Source organism: Nothobranchius furzeri, chromosome 2 (assembly GCF_043380555.1).
Source record: "Nothobranchius furzeri strain GRZ-AD chromosome 2, NfurGRZ-RIMD1, whole genome shotgun sequence".
Classification (NCBI taxonomy): Eukaryota; Metazoa; Chordata; class Actinopteri; order Cyprinodontiformes; family Nothobranchiidae; genus Nothobranchius; species Nothobranchius furzeri.
The window spans coordinates 72,940,548-72,957,406 of NC_091742.1; the positions used below are offsets into that span (position 1 = coordinate 72,940,548).

General features: G+C 39.0%; 1 protein-coding gene across 2 annotated transcripts in view; it reads right to left on the bottom strand.

Annotated features, from left to right (window-relative positions):
- Window positions 1–1,180, bottom strand: part of LOC107377098 (nuclear factor 1 B-type) — a 107,076-nt gene extending 105,896 nt beyond the window's left edge. For both annotated transcript variants that reach the window (XM_054747543.2, XM_015946524.3), the window contains exon 1: window positions 182–1,180. In XM_054747543.2, the coding sequence (XP_054603518.1) occupies window positions 182–199 (18 nt within the window). In that variant the 5' untranslated portion in view covers window positions 200–1,180. The remainder of the gene's footprint in view (window positions 1–181) is intronic.
- Between the last annotated feature and the right edge of the window lie 15,679 nt (window positions 1,181–16,859).

Sequence of the window (16,859 nt, forward strand, 5' to 3'; positions counted from 1 at the left end):
ACACACACACACACACCACACGCACACAGACTTCACTCTCCACATGAGCTGGATGTCAGCACAAACTTTTGAGTCGTTTCTGGGTTGTGACGTCACATTCCAGCGCAAAAGGACAGCACATGACATCATCAGAAACCAACAATAATAATAATAACAATAAGAGTAATCCATGTTCACGTACCATCGCACTGTACTGCATGGATTAATGAGGAATCCTGGAGTCTGGCTGAAACACACAAGTCGGTATCTTCACATTTCTCACGCTCAACTTTGTGCTATTTTCTCTTTTTTGGACGCTTTTCTCTTGCGGCGCGAGTCCAAAAATAAAAGGGAAAAAGTCTACACCGGAAGACAATTCTTGGCAAATAGCGGTGAAAAGAAGTTCGGAGCACCTCGCGCTTTTATTTTCACTCTTTTTTTTCTTGTCGTCGTTCCTCTTCAAGCCTCAGTATTTGGGTTTTTAGGGGGGTCGCTCACTGGAGTTGAACGTGATCCAGAAGAGGTTGAGTTTTCGGCACTGGGCTGGTCTCCAACCTTCACTTTCACTGTCTGACTGACTGACTGCCGCCCTCCGGCTCTCCCAGCGCTGACAGTCAAGTCAAACGGAAGCAGGATGGGAGCGCTTCCGGTGAAGTTTTTCTAAATAAAACCTAAATAGAGGTTTGTTTGTTTTTTTGGTTTTTTTTTTGCACATTAAATTTAATTAAATATAAGAAAAATGTAACAAAATAAAATTTAATTACTCGAAAAGAGAACTGCCAGAAGCAGTCAGAGTCATTAGGAATATTAACGCAAATGTGGCTAATCATAAGGAAAAATACTTTAACTCCAAGTGGAAATGAACACTTTAATTTCTAAATAAATAACTGAATCATTCTTCCCTATTTTTAATCTGGAAACTTACAAAATAAAATGCTTAACGTTGTGAAACACTGGAAAACAGTGATGAAAAAAGACTGTTGTTGTTTGTTTAGCATCCAGGAAACAGCAGAGAACATCTCGGCTAGTAGAAGCTAATAGTTAGCATTAGCAATTCCACAACACAACAGAACTCTTTTAGGCTTGACCTATTTGTGGAGATTAAAAGTTGCAAAGCAAACGGTGTTAGTGGTAGAATCATGTTGCTGTTAGCCAATCAGAGGCGAGATGTCCAAATATCAGAAAATAAGACTCGAAGTCCTGCCGTCTGAAGCTCAGCTAAGATGTTGCTCACTTCTAGTTCCTGAAACCGGTGCACAGAGTACAACTTATAAGGCATTCATTCCTACCAGAGACCACTGGAAATCTATTGATCAAACGAGTGAATCACTCCTTTAAACAATTCAATTTAAAGGTGCATTGTGTTGAAATGAAAAGAAAAATCAAATCCTGTGGTAAAATTTGGTTACTGCAACTACTTTAAACATCTCTGGAGCTTTTTGCCAGCCGTCGTCAATTACAATAGTTAGAGCAGCAGTATAAGCTCGCCTTCCTTTGTTGTGAAACCCTTAGCCAACTGGATATGAAAAATGTTTCAGTATAACCTTCCTTCCAAAATGACTGAAACATTAGACACTTTTAGGATTTTCTCACTACAATTCTCACTATATTCTTACATACTGCACCTTTAAAATGAACAAATAAATAGCTGACACGTACGGGATTTCATTTGTGCCAAAGAATAAAATACAAGGACTCAGGAGGAAAAGTGCAGTGAGAAGTGTAACATTTATGGGAAAACAACTAAATACGCTTTTGAATCTGTGTCATCCTGAATATATTGTTTTCCTGCCCTCCTTGTTAAAGTGATTTCACATTTAGGTTTCTAAAACTATATAATTTTGTGATCCTTGTTGTTTTTATAAGGATCTTTTAATAGTTTGATGTGGTGTTGCTTTAAAATTTTGCTACTGTTAAGCACTTTGCACATCTCTCCTGTTTTGTCTGAAAGTGCAACATAAATAAAACTTATTGTACAGTAGAAATCAGTGTACTCTACTTTTAATTTTTTTATTTTAGACTGATATGTTGGTCCAGACTGTTGTTTTTCTCATTTGTTTTCTTTGTTTTCTTCTCTCGTCGGCTTTTAACACCGTTTGCTTGATGTGATTCACTCACATTTCTTTAATGTTTTCTTTTATTTATGTTTTTCTATGTGTTTTATCTCAGATATATTTTAATTGCTTTCATTATTCAGCACTTTGTGTTTAAAGCACTCTATAATTAAAAGAGGATGGGATAGAATCTACATTTGAACAGAAAGCATGATTAAATAATATTCTACTCGTTTAACTCTGAGGCACATGCCGACCAACGTGCAAATAAAATCAAACATATAAAATAAGTGACCAAAATACGATCCAGTGGGCATTACTTGGTAATTGCAAAGACTTGTCAAGAGATACAGAATAATCTAAGTCCAAGTACAATACATTAGAATATACTAAATTTGGCATATTTGTTGTGCCTTCCATCAGTTTTGAATTGTATTTAAACAAAGTGTCATCTGCATATATAGATATTATTTTGCAAATATGCACACGGGCAGCATATGAAGGCCCAACAAGAGAACCACAGAGAACTCCATTACAGAAACAGATTCACTCCGTTTTAGAGGAAAAGCCCTTGCTGAACATCTACATAACTCTAGAGCATGTTTGTAATGTTGAAACTTAAGTGCCGTTTCAGTCATATTTTCACCCCCCCCCCCCCCCCCAAAAAAAAACACCATCCAGTATTTTTTTGATCCATTTAAAAAATACATCAGATTTGGAAGAATAGATTAAGTCATCATTTAGTAACTTTAAACACTCTTGAACCTCATATTTCACATCACCTGAGGCATGGGACTTTCACATCACTCTAGTGTGGAATGTGGATACCCTGTTCCACTCAGCACCTGTGTGTACTGTCAATAAGAATCTGTAACTTACCGCTCTACTGTGGTTGTTCCTGTACGTGCTGTTCTCTTATGTTTACCCTATGGTACACTCCACAGTGCCCTGGTCATGGCTTTGCTTTCAAATGACCATTTGTAACCACAGTTCTAGACTTTTATCAAATACACACACAAAGTTATTTTGTGATACATATTTTACATGTATAATCTGTCTGTTCCGTTGTGTACTTATTATCTATGCAAGGCGGACAGGCATATATATATATATATATATATATATATATATATATATATATATATATATATTATATCAGTCAACATTAAATCAGAAGTAAGTGGTCCGAGAGCTTCACATTTTCCTGCGATAACGGTTGAACATTTATTTTGAAACAACAAGCTTCCATTTCCGGGTTGTCTCTGCAGTTTTTCCAGAGCTTTACACAGCCCCGTTACACAGCCTGCACCTTCTGATTGCCCATTGGCCAGCAGTGGTGGCCCCAGGACTCTGTACCCTGGGCCCCTCACTTCCGCTCCTCTGACGCTCTTTGGGGTTTGACAGATCCACTGTCGGACATCCAGGGAAGTGATCACAGATTCATGATGGAAACCAAAAAAAAAAACACCAATATAATAATAATAATAATAATAAGAAGAAGAAGAAGAAGAAGAAGAAGAAGAAGAAGAAGAAGAAGAAGAATGATAATAAAAAATAATAATAACAATAATAATAATTATGGAAGTTGTTTCTCAAAAAAGTCTGTGTGATCCCTCTAGTTTTTAAATAACAAAATATTAATAATGTTTTGATTGTAAGAAAATAAGTTTAGAATATTCTGTTAAAATACTTTTCCAGAAATCATCAAAAGTTAACAAATATTTTTAGCAGCTACAAAGCAGTAGTTGCCTGCAATATTACATGTTTATGAATGGCAGGTGTGAAAAAAAGTATTCATCATTACCATGACAGAACGTAGAGATGAAACTGTAATTCAAGCCCTAAAGTATGTATATATATATATATATATATATATATATATATATATATATATATATATATATATATATATATATATATATATATACATATACATATATATAGATGTGTGTGTGTGTGTGTGTGTGTGTGTGTGTGTGTGTGTGTGTGTGTGTGTGTGTGTGTGTGTGTGTGTGTGTGTAAAATATAAATATATTATTTATTTGTTTATTTATTTTGAATGGAACCAATTTTCTTGGGGCTGAAATTGATGAAACAGCTACCATTTACTAAATCTTTAAAAGTATTTAGTATTTCAATTGATTTTAATCCCCAACTGTTATTAATACCAACAAAGATCCTTTTTCACACAGCTTACACGGACACCACGCTCCCTCTGCTTCAAAAGATCAAAATCACAACATTCATTGGGAACTTGTCGCCCCCTTGTGGTCATAGGGATCGCCTGAGAATCAGAGTTTTAGGAGATTGATTATTTGTTTCAGCGTTATTTTCACAAAATCTATGACTCAAAATATGTTATAATAATAATAACAACAACAACATCAATAATAATAATAATAATAATAATAATTATTATTATTATTACTATTATTATTTCCAATACATTTAACCTACATGAATGTAAAATCAGTTTTTATGTGACTGTATAAAATGTTTTCCTCTTTTTTCACCAAATTTCACTCAATAACCAAAAATGTAATCTCAGGTAATTCTTTTAAGCCATAATAGTTTCTAAGGAACTCCTAAAATTGATCTGCTCAACTACATCATTAGAAAGTGTTCATTATATATTAGCTTTTGCATTTCCTGTTTGTGGGTCATGAAAAAAAAATTTACGTCACGAAAAGAAATTGCGTTAAAGAAATTAAATGTCCTTTGCCCTAAAAAATATTTTTAAAAAAGCTATGCCACCCTAAACATATCTATCGTTGTTTGTTTTCTTATTGACACTAACGAGAAAAAAAATAATCTAGTAAACGTAAAAACTGTACGTTTAACAGTTTTCCAAAATATGACTTGGGACCGAAGCAACTAAGACAGAAAAAGTGAGAATACATGTACTTTTATATTGATCCCACAGCCTTATTCTCAGCAAATGTCTACATAGAAAAAGTTTTACTATTTTAAAAACGATGCTTGACAATGTAAATTTGCTTTAAATTTGCAGAATTTGGGAAATTCTCAATGCAGGGGGAAATGTCTTTGGGCTCTTATAAGTAACACTTTGATTTTGCAGTGGAAATTAGTTCACGAGCTGCAAAACTTCACCATAACAATAACAAGTAATAAACATGCAAAGGGGAAAAAAAGCTCAGAAATGAAGCAGCATTTTATGTGTCTTAGATTGTACGGCATAATTTTAAATTGTGGAGTTCAGGAGTTTTTGTGCAAAATTCATTAAAATATCTGATAAATGGATTTTTCATTTAAAGATTTTTGCATAAAAATACAAAACTGTTTCACAGAAAGCCCAAAAGCATGTTTTAAAAAAATGCAAGAACATTTAATTCATTTAGGACTATCAGAGCAAGCTGAGCATCCCACTCAGTCAAGCTAACAGCAAACAGGCCAGCAGGGGTTGAGCAGAGGCTGGAATTTCTTTCAGTTTTCCAGAGAGACAAACGAACCTCAGCTTAAACCCTGGAGATACAGCACAATAAAAGCTGGCCTGTAGTCGGACAAGTAAATAAATATTCAGAGAGAAATGTCAGCCTGCGTTGCCTCTTCACCATGGGAAAGGCGCGGGCTGGACAAGGGCTCTTTGTCCAATTCTAAATTAACACAGCTTAGGGTGAAGAGAGAGTTGCATTTGAGGAGAGCTCTCAGACTAAAGAGGCAGGCTGGAGGCTTCACACATGTATTCCTGTCTGTTAAAACAAACAAAAAAGTCACCTGCATCCACAAGGCACGCTTTTGGGAAAAACAGATTAGTACCGACTAGATTGACAAGCTAACGACTAGTTCATGCTGCATCACCGTCAAAGTCTTAATGTTCTGCATCATTACGCATCTTTATTTACGTCTGAAATTAACCGCAGAGCTCTAAGAAATGGAGTGTTGAATTAAAGTAAAGCAGGAATCCAACATTTGTTGGCAGAGGGCGCCTTCTAGAGGCAGAAAAATTGTATTGCACCTTAAGCGTTTTTCCTCACTTCAATCCAAGAACTCCCCAAGGCACTTTACAAAACAATCATTCACCCATGCACGCACACATTCACACACTGCTGGTGATGAGCTACAGCGAAGCCACAGCTGCCCTGGGGCGCGCTGACAACGTCGAAGCTGCCCAACACTGGCGCCACCGGTCCCTCCCAACACCACCACCAGGCTAATATCTTTAAGCGTCTTGCCCAAGGAAACAACAACAGCGACAGACTGAGCAGTAATCAAACCTACAACCCTCCAGCCACTTAACTCCTCTGCCACCGTTGTCCCAGACAGCAACTACTTTCATTAACGGGCACCTCTAGACGGCTGACAGAGCTGAAACACACAGCGGGTACGGAAAGTATTCAGGACCCCCCCCCCCCATCAGCTTTTCACTCTTTGTTATATTGTAGCATTTGCTAAAATCAATTTAATTCTTTTTTTCCTCAGTAATGTACACACAGTAACCCATACTGAGAGAAAAACACAGAATTTTGAAACTTTATGCAGATTTATTAAAAAAGAAAAAGTGAAATATCACATGGTCCTAGACATTTCCCCCTCAACATTTCCATTTTAAAGGTATGGTTCACTCGTTTAATCAATACATTTGCAGTGGTCTACAGCAGTAATGAGTGCCTTTTAAGCCGTTCTCTGGGGAACAAAGCTCCGGTGAGCCACACCAGAGATGAGTGTAGCTCCTCAGAATTTGGAGTCTCATTTCGGGATATTTGGACATCTCTCCTCTGATTGGCTAACAGCATGACTCTACCACTGACTTGCAACGCTGATGTTTTATCTCCATAAATAACACAAGCCTGAAGGAGTTCTGCTGTGTGGTGAGTTGCTAATGCTAATAGTTAGCTTCTACTAGCTGAGACGTTCTCTGCTGTTTCCTGGACGCTAAACCAACAACAACCTTCCCCGTCGTGAGTCAAGATGGGTGAGTCCATGAATGTTAAGTGACAGTGTGACGTAGATCTGTCAGGATTTTCTAATCCTAGAGTTTCACCGTCTATTTTCTATCAGAAGCTAATGCAGGAGATAGGTGAGTTTTTATGCAGGCTGAACATGAAAAACTCAGAGTGACCTGTTATAGTCAGAAAATATCATTTAAAAAACATTTTTTTCTGTGTTCCACACCTTTATTCTCCACATTTCCTAATTTTTTTCATCCTTAGCTAAGCTCATGCAGGTGTAGAAATGTTTAAATGTAGTTAACATGTTTCAGATTAGGATTCTGCAACATTAAATGTTTTACCTGCTGCTACAAGCTCTGTGAATGACCTCATTCTAGAGAAACAGATCAGCTCGTTTGGACCAGATTAACAAAATATTCAATTGTCAACCTTGATCTCAACATCACTTTAATCCTGCCACTGCTTCTTCATTTTTTTTCCTTTTTGGTGCTACACTCTAAAATGTAATTAGTTAACCTTACTCAAAAAAAGCATGCAAACCGATTGCACTTAAAATAGCACAAGTACACAGGAATATGAATAAGTTGGAGCCCCTAATACTTTCAAAGTAAAATGCACTTAAGAGTAATTTACATTTACTTCTACTAAGACCGGTTCATTTTACTTGGATTTTTTTCTTAATAAAGTTGTATTTCAGAGTTGTACATAAGTGAAGAGCAAGTAGACAGAGAATTTCTTTTTATGTTTTACTTTTAATTCTTATTTTTGAAATATAATCGGTCACTTTTGAGTTTTACTTGCAAAAAGTAGAAAATAGTCCTCTACCCCTATTTCCTGCATTAGCCGCCGATAGAGAACAGTAGTTATTATTTTAAGTGTAGTGCAATCCTTGTTTTCCAACAATCATGAAGTCCAGAAACCTCCAACCATCCTAACTTTATCAAACTTTATCAAATAACACGCAGAGTCAAACTCACCATCCACCACGTTCGGGCTGAAACGTCATAACAAAGCTGCCATTTAATGGATCTGTCGGCGGGTCTCCCGGCCATCCCGGCGTTCCTGATCAGTCCGGTGGACGACAGCAAAGGGGCATCACTGGGGGCATGCTGGGCCACATGTAAGCCAGTCCTCCACCACGCTGCATGATGGGATAATATTGAAAAAAAAAATCTGCAACAGCTTGGACCTGACTGTGGTAATTACAAGCACCCTGACCTTATGACCTCACCACCCTCCCCCTCCTCTCCTAATGGTCATATAATCCATAAATAAAAATCAGAGAAATAAAAAGGCGATTGTTGCTTCAGACTTTGTGGATTTACTGTTTGACCCATAAATAAGTGAATAGTGTGTGGATGTAAATGCTGTCTAAATGCCAGAGGAGATGAGTTTCATTCCAATCCTCCTCAGCCAGGCCGCTCAGTGGCGGCTGGACTTCCCCACGAAGACGGTGGGCATACTCTACACGAGTCGTTTAGCTTTTACAACGATGAATGTGTGAAAACAGCAGTTTTATTTGATTACATTGTCACTTTTGACATAAATATGCAACTAGTTGTGCATTAACTGTTAGCCGAAATGAAACACAGCTGCTCATTGATTATAAACAGATGAATAATCCATGTGTTTTCTGCTCTGTTGAGGATGGATCTTACAGAAAAAATTACATTCTTTGTGAAAGTAAAACTCCAAAGCTCAAAACGTTCATTTTGTTGAGTTTTTAAAAGCAACATTTTTATAATGCAGGAAATCTGGCGGATTAAATTCAAAAAAGTTGAGGCTTGTCTTTAGGTTCTGATTTTTCACTTTTCAAATGACATCACAAGGGATCTATTTTACCCTGGCTTTTAATCAATTTGCACATTTGAATGTTTTACTCAAGTTTCATGCAACTAACAACTTTTTTCCTGCTTTTATGTTTTTATTGTGTTTCAAAGCAGGAGAATTACAATGTTCAACTTATTTTTTTACATTTTTTTAGACACCAGCTTAGGTGATTTTTTTTTTACTTTGAAATTGTAAATTTCTGGCAAATACATATTTATTTATTTAATATACTTCAAATAAGACTGTCAGTCTAATGTGGTGTCTCATGTGCAAGTTTGCCATCGATAGCACATTTTAGGAAAAGCAAATGTGGTAATTATTACCCACTATGCAAAAGCCAGTTTAAGACCCATCTTTTAATAATTATTTCTGATTATAATCGGTCACTCTGAGTTTTTCATGCAGGCTGAACATAAAAATAGTCTCCTACACCTTTCTCCTGCATTAGCTTCTAATATAAAATAAAAAATATAAAATTAGAAAATCCTGACAGTTCTACGTCACACTGTCACTTAACATTCATGGACTCACCCATGTTGACTCATCAAGGGGGTTGTTGGTTTTGCCTCCAAAAGCAGGGACTATCTCAACTACTAGAAGCTAACTGTAAACACAGCTGCAACTCCTTCAAACTAGCTTTATTTGTGCAAGTCAGTGGTAGAGTCGCGTTGCTGTTATCCAATCCGAGGCGTCCACATATCAGAATATAAGACTCCAAAACCTGCTGTCTGAAGGTCAGCTGTAATGATGACTCACCTCTACTTCCTAGAAATCGTTCACCAGTATATTTTGCTTTTAGCACCCCCTAGTGTCAGTTTGTAGAACCATAAGCAAAACTTATCTCCTTGCTGTGTGTTAGTCCTTAGTCTAATAGCTGAAATGTCTCCCCACCCTTCATTAGTATCTACAGGAGTGATTCATCTAAACAAATCAGCTGTGTTCATGATCTAAAATATGCAGCTGGAACCAGACTGCAGCATCAGTGGCCCGCATCTCTGAAGTTGCAAGTGGAATGTTCTGGTCACAGGGGAATTTTGGTGCTAGGTGACCTTTCATTAACCATTAAAGGGTTATTTTAGCACATACTGGCTCAAGGAAATTATTGAAACATATGAAAAACTTGCACAGTGTTTCTTTAATTTCTGGAAATATCAATCAAAATGTTGTTAAAAATGAATAAAATGACGCCCAGATGTTGAAAAATGTTGGCAGCTTTGTAACATAAAACCATAAAAATCGAGGCTAAAATACATGAGAGAGGGTCTGAGGCAGAATCCCAGCACTCGCACTTCCACAATAGCGCGTTCGTGACCAGGGGTGCGAGTGTGTCCTGATTCTGAAGTGCGGAAGCTGATCACTCCCCATTTGCACCCTTGATCTGCACTTCGCCCAAGTCTGCATCGATGCTGACTTGGGCGAAGGGTATTTCCCACAATCCATTGCTACGGGAGAAAAGGCTCAAGTGCCTGTTCTGAAAATATGTATTTTCAAATGAAAAAAGTTCCTTCTAGGTCAATTAAATGATGCTCTGAATGTTTTACACAAATCAGCAATGAAGGTAAATTTATTTCAAATTGTTTGGTTGTTTGAAAGTTTTTAATAAAGGTTAAAAAAAAAGAGCAGTGTGACCAGCATCCCAGCATACGTTGTGGTCAATAATGCAATGATCCCCATCCAAATTCGGTAGTTATTTGCTCACCTGTGTACCACGCACTCATGGTCAAGGTCAAATTAATTTATATCGCACCTTTACTGTTGCTCATACAACCCAAAGTGCTGAACAGAACAATGCTTCAGAGACAGCCCTCAAAGCCTTACTGCGCACTTCCTCCAAGTGCACTTCACAAAAGACTGTAGGGCACAGTGCAAGGAGAGGGCCTTAGGGTGTTTCTCAATGCCAAGGAACATTGCCTTGATGTCTTGGCCCCGCCCCGGTTGCCTAGGAGATACGTCATCGGCAGCCACCAAGACGTGTTCCAATGTTCATGTTCTACCGAGGCTGCAGGTTGTGCTCCCAGTGATTCTTGACCCTAATGGAAATCCGTTGATAAGGTCATGCTCAAAAACAAAAAAAATCTTGCTTGCAATGATTTAAGTATGTACTGCCCCCTATTGCTAGGGAAAATACACTTCATCACTTTAAAGTACCAATTAAATAGCATGTTTTACTCATTATTAATGCAATTAAAACATGCGTCAAACAGTTTTATAACTTTAAAATCTTTATCGTTTGGCTTTCAAATATTCAAAGGAACAATCCTGTTGTAAATATTCAACACAATGGTTGAAAACCAATACACTGGAGCATTTGTGTGTTTTAACCCGCTGTTATTTTTTATTCTTTAGTAGTTTAGTAAGGTGTCTATTCTTTGGAGACTGCTGGTCCCACAACAGATAAAACTCACTTTTTACTACACTTGCTGTGCATTTCCGTGTCTACAATAAACATTTTAGTTTATCTTCAAGGCTGTTTCCAGTGGTCCATGTTCTGTTTGACAAAAGATCAACGTTTCCCCCCGTGTGAGATCATACGTGATCATGTCAGATTAAAACGGAATAAGATTTTGTGATTCTGTGGTAATTTAACTCAAACTACAACTGCCTAATTGTGGAGAACCATCAGTTCATGCAAACTATTTCATCAAAGCTTCATTCTTGGGGGAAAAGGAAAACATTTCGAGTTCTTGCACAAGCACAACACACAACTTATTGATTTTAAGGTGGAAATCGATACATTTCATGGTCTTGATTGGATTAACCATTTAGGGTTCATTTTTTAATTGGATTTCTACTTTCTACAATGACGGATGATTTGAAAATCAATATCCCAATCAATACGTTGGTGTTCAGGAAAGTTTCGCTGTGACAACGGAGAGAATCTGGCCCAGCTGGGCCATGATGGCGGCTGGACAAGTTTCAAAAAATCTCATTATGTCTTTGCTTTTAATCATGGAGAGAAACTTGAATGATTCATCACATACATGTTTACACAGAGTCAAATTAAACACATCCTAATGTGGAAGTTTACCTTTGTGTTTAGTCTGGCCCATTATTCCCAAATCACACAGGACTGTGGGATCTCCACTTTCAAAGGCCTCCACAATAAAAGCATGTTTGATACTGCGGTTGATCCTAGTCACTAAAAAAATGTACCAACCTAGAAAAAAAAAGCCAAAAATAACCACGCGACTCATGATTAGTGATCCAGGACTAAGTTGTTAATCCGTGTCTCGGCTTGGCAGAATAGCAGAAGAACACGCCAAGCTCCAAACTCCAATCCTCGACAGGTAAACATGCATTTGAGAGGTAACTGTTTCAGGCAGAGTTGTTTATCGGGCATGTGGCTAATTATTTCTTTTGTTCAGCCAGATGTCATAGATGACAATAAGAGCAGGTGGTCATTTATCTAATTAGTACAGCAGACCCAGCCATTAGAACAGATTAGGAGCACGTTTAGAGTGCGGCAGACTGATTATTATCCACACTGGATCCCTTATATTTTATCATCGGTCAAGGATGGAAAATTATATTTCATTTTTGCTCCAGTTCTTGTTTTTGTGACATCACTCCTGATTAAAAACAAGCTATTCTATCTTGAAAATGCTTCAAATCTGAAGTGGTCGCTTAAAAAAACTATTAATTCTCATTTCATTTTTGATCAACTCTTTGACTAAAAGTCCTTTGATTACAAGTTGAAATATCTCAAATGTGTTTAATGAATCAATCATGGATAAAGTTTCTGTAATTAATGACACAAGGATCGTGCTCTCATCCCCGTGATGATCACGCTCTGGTGTCATGACCTTTATCAAGCCCAGAACAATTGAGGACATCAATGTGCATGCGTGTGTGTGTGTGTGTGTGTGTGTGTGTGTGTGTGTGTGTGTGTGTGTGCGTGTGAGTGTGTGTGTGTGTGTGTGTGTGTGTGTGTGTGTGTGTGTGTGTGTGTGTGTGTGTGTGTGTGTGTGTGTGTGTGTGTGTGTGTGTGTGTGTGTGTGTGTGTGTATACTCAGCATGTGTAAAAAGCATGGAACCATCTTAGACAGGACACAGATTATCTTCATGGATCATGCACACATTTGGCACGCCTCACTGAGACATAAAAAAGAACTTTTTAGGACGATGGGTGCTTGACTGGAGACAGCTGAGTTATTAATCTAGGAAGGAACAATCGACTAAGTGGTAACTCAGATCTTTCTGTGAAGAAAAGTCCTGAACAAGTATTCTTGCCCTATCAGCATCTTCTTTTTGGAGGAAGAAAGATTAGTGCTGACAAAATTGACAAGCAAACAGCTAGGAGTGGTGCAAAGAACAAAGTGGATTTCAGTCTTTTTGAAACATTTTCAATGTCAAAAATCTTATTCCAGTTTTTATTTTAACTCCTTGTGTTACAAAGTTATTGACATAGAACTCTATGGCTGTTAAAAAAATCAGATGACTCTAAATGTTCTGCTTTTAAGTCAAGACAAGACTGAAGTTCTTATTTTTGGACCAGAAATTCAAAAAAGGAAACTACTTAGTCAATCACCTGACCTGAACGGCATTAAATTAGTCTCCAAGAACAAAGTAAGGAACCTTGGTGTTATCTTTGACCAGGACATGTCATTCAAATCCCACGTTAAACATGTTTATAGGATTTCCTTCTTCGACCTTCGGAATGTTGCTAAGATTAGAAGCATCCTTTCCAGGAGTTGCTAAGATTAGAAGCATCCTTTCCAGGAGTGATGCTGAAAAACTAGTTCATACATCAGTGATCTGATTGTTCCATACGTTCCTAACCGAGCACTTCGCTCTCAGACTGCAGATTTACAGGTGGCTCCCAGAATATCTAAAAATAGGATGGGAGGCAGATCTTTTAGTTATCAGGCTCCTCTCCTGGGGAACCAACTCCCAGCTTTAGTCCGTGAGGCAGATACCTTGTCTACTTTTAAGAATAGGCTTCAAACATTTTCATTTGATAGGGTCTATGGTTAAAATCTGATGTTAGCCCAGATCTGAACAAGTGGGGGGGGGTAGAGCGAGGTGGAGTGTACAGTCAGTAAAGACAGCTCTCCCTTGCCTTGCCTCCAAAATGCCTCCATCTAAAAGGCTAGGTTATCCAGAGTTATCTCTGTAGTTATGCTGCTATAGGCTTAAGCCTGATTTATGCTTCTCCGTCTGCGTCAGTGCGGAGACACGCAACACCATTATCCGTCCTTGCGTAGGGCTCCGGCAAGCATGCAAGTACATACGAAGTCAAGCCCACTTTTTTAAACATCCGTCGAACGAGACGGATTACGCAAGCTTGTGATAGGTCAGGACGCTGCTGTTGTTTACAGTGCTGCCATTGCAAAGAGAGACGAGGATAACTAGTGGCAGACACGGAGAAGCTTGAAGAATACCTCACGAAAAAACTCTAAAAGTATGAACGTTTAATTCTCCCGTGACTGGAGGAGTGAAAAGATGCGCAGCAAGCGTTTTATTTGTGGACGGAAATGACAGGAAACGTGGGTTTAGAGGTGGGGAGCGCATGGAGGTGGGAGAATGAGAGACAAATGTGTCGGTGTTAAAAGTCTCTTATATACAAGAAACACAATATAAACACACTATCTTGGACCCGATACATGACAGGATACCACAGAACAGCGCTACACCCTCTGTTGTCCTGCCGGGCAATTGCTTTGCAACACTCCCCAGGAGACGGAGAAGTATGAAAGCAAAACGCTTCCGTCAATCCGTGCGTGTCTGTCCCTTGCGGAGCTGACGGAGAAGCATAAACCAGGCTTTAGACTGCTGAAGGACATACTGACCACTTTCCACACTACTACTTTCTTCTATAATTTGCTCTTTAATTGCATATTTCCTGCTGTTTCAGCTGTTAACTTTATTTTTCTCTTAAGTGTTTTTATCCCCAGAAGAAGCTCCAATGATGTTCTGCTGAGCTGTGATGGCCTCATGGAGGGGGCCATTGGCGTGAACACTGTTGCTAACCACTTAAACATTCTCCCTCTCCTGATAATAACATTTTACTTTCCTTGACATGGAATGTGCTACTACTAGTTTACCTGCTGAATTAATTATGGTTCACTAAGATAGATACAATTAAGTTTATCCCTCACTAAATTGAATATTTACTAAGAAATCACAATGTAACCATAGAAACACTACTTGGTATATGTGGTGCGTGCGTGCGTGCGTGCGTGCGTGCGTGCGTGCATGTGTGTGTGTGTGTGTGTGTGTGTGTGTGTGTGTGTGTGTGCTCTGTCTTCCTAATCCCCAGTGAGTCGAGGTGGATGGCTGCTTATACTGAGCCATGATCCTCTAGAGGTTTCTTCCTGTTAAAAGGGAGTTTTCCTCTCCACTGTTGCTGCATGCTTGCTTATTATGAGGATTGCTGTAAGGACTCTGACACTAGTCAGTGACTCAGTGCAACCAGCTGGGTTCCTTATATAGGCTTATACTTAAGCTCAGCAAAAAAAATGTACGTACGCCAAGAAGGTTTGTGATCTATCAAACATGGAGTACGCACAGCTGCACGCAGTCTGCGCTTCATAAATCAGAGACTATCTAGAAAGTTTCTCTGCTGATTTTTAGTCACATCCCGCCCTCACCATGCCCACTTACTGCCATAAATAGTCAAAGCAAAGTGCCTTGTGGATCTCATGCATATACATAAGCCGGCTGTTGCGGCGCTCTGCCAATGGCGACCGCAGATCAAGGAAGTGCTATTTCACAAGAGAAGTTGAGGTACTTGTAGGTGAGGAGGAGAAATGAAAGGAAGTGCTTTTGCAAAATAAATAATGAAAATCCACGGAGTGGCACAGCGTTGCTGAAGCCGTCAATGTTGTGAATTTTTCTGAGAGATCTGTGGCGGTTATTAAAAAGATTGTCCAATTGGGATTCGATCCTCAGACTCCCAGGTGAAAGTAACGCACGCTAACCAGTCAGCCAAACAGAGATCTCCCTTGTCCAAGTAGCCTGGGTGCATGATCAATCAGGTCACAGTGACAGGACACTCACACTGTCACAGACGCATAACATTCTGTCTCAATCTGTCCCCCTGCTGATATTCTGCATTCCGTATTCTGCGCTTCAGGCTGTGTGTACACACGCGCGTGTGTGTGTGTGAGTGTGCGTGCATGTGTGTGTGTGTGTGTGTGTGTGCGCGTGTGTGTGCATGTGGGGGGTCTTGTTCTGTGTGAAAACGAAGCAGTACAAGTGATAGTGCTGCAGGATTTCTTAAATTTATCCTTCTCAGCAGCAGCACTGCAGGTGCTCTCCATGTCCAACATGTGCGTAAGCCAGGTCCTTTGTCAACTTAAAGTTGCGCACATTTTTCCACTAAGTTTTCTTTCATGAATCCCAAAGTTTGCGTGGAAAGTTGCTTACGCAGTTTTCCAACCCCGTTTTGTGTGTAAGCAAGCTTGATAAATGAGGCCCCTGACCTGTATTGGAATGAAGTGCCTTGAGACGACTCTTGTTGTGATTTGGCGCTATATAAATAAACTTGAATTGAAACTGAATTGAATTGTTAGCAAGTGCAAATAGCAACAGAAGCAGCTAGCTATAGCACAATTGGTGCAGCATGGGTAACCTCTGGCAAGATTTTTTCAGCAAGAATAACCATTCAAATTGGTTTGCGTGATTCATTATGAAATGTTTTAGATTGGAATTGTTTAAACTTGGCAGCAATCCACTTTAGTCTCAGCCTAGATGCCAGATCATCAATCTTCTCCAAACATAAAAAGTTCAAAGAGCTATCTAAAACCATGGATGCAGAAGGATAAGATATGCCAAAATAAAGTGGAGGTTTAATCCACAAGGTGTAAATGTGGCCCCCCAGTGGCAGGCTGCAGTAGAGGGTTTACGTCTACGCAAAGAAATTGGACAATTTCTTTCCACAAAGATTTACAATATCTCACACAGGATCAGGGCTGCGCAGTGGTGCAGTGGTTAGAGCTGTTGCCTTGGAGCCCAAGAAGGTCCTGGGTTTGCTTCCCAGCCTGGGATCTTTCATGGAGTTTGAATGTTCTCCCTGTGCATGCGTGGGTTCTCTTCGGGTACTCCGGCTTCCTCCCACAGTCCAAAAACATGACTGTTGGGTTGA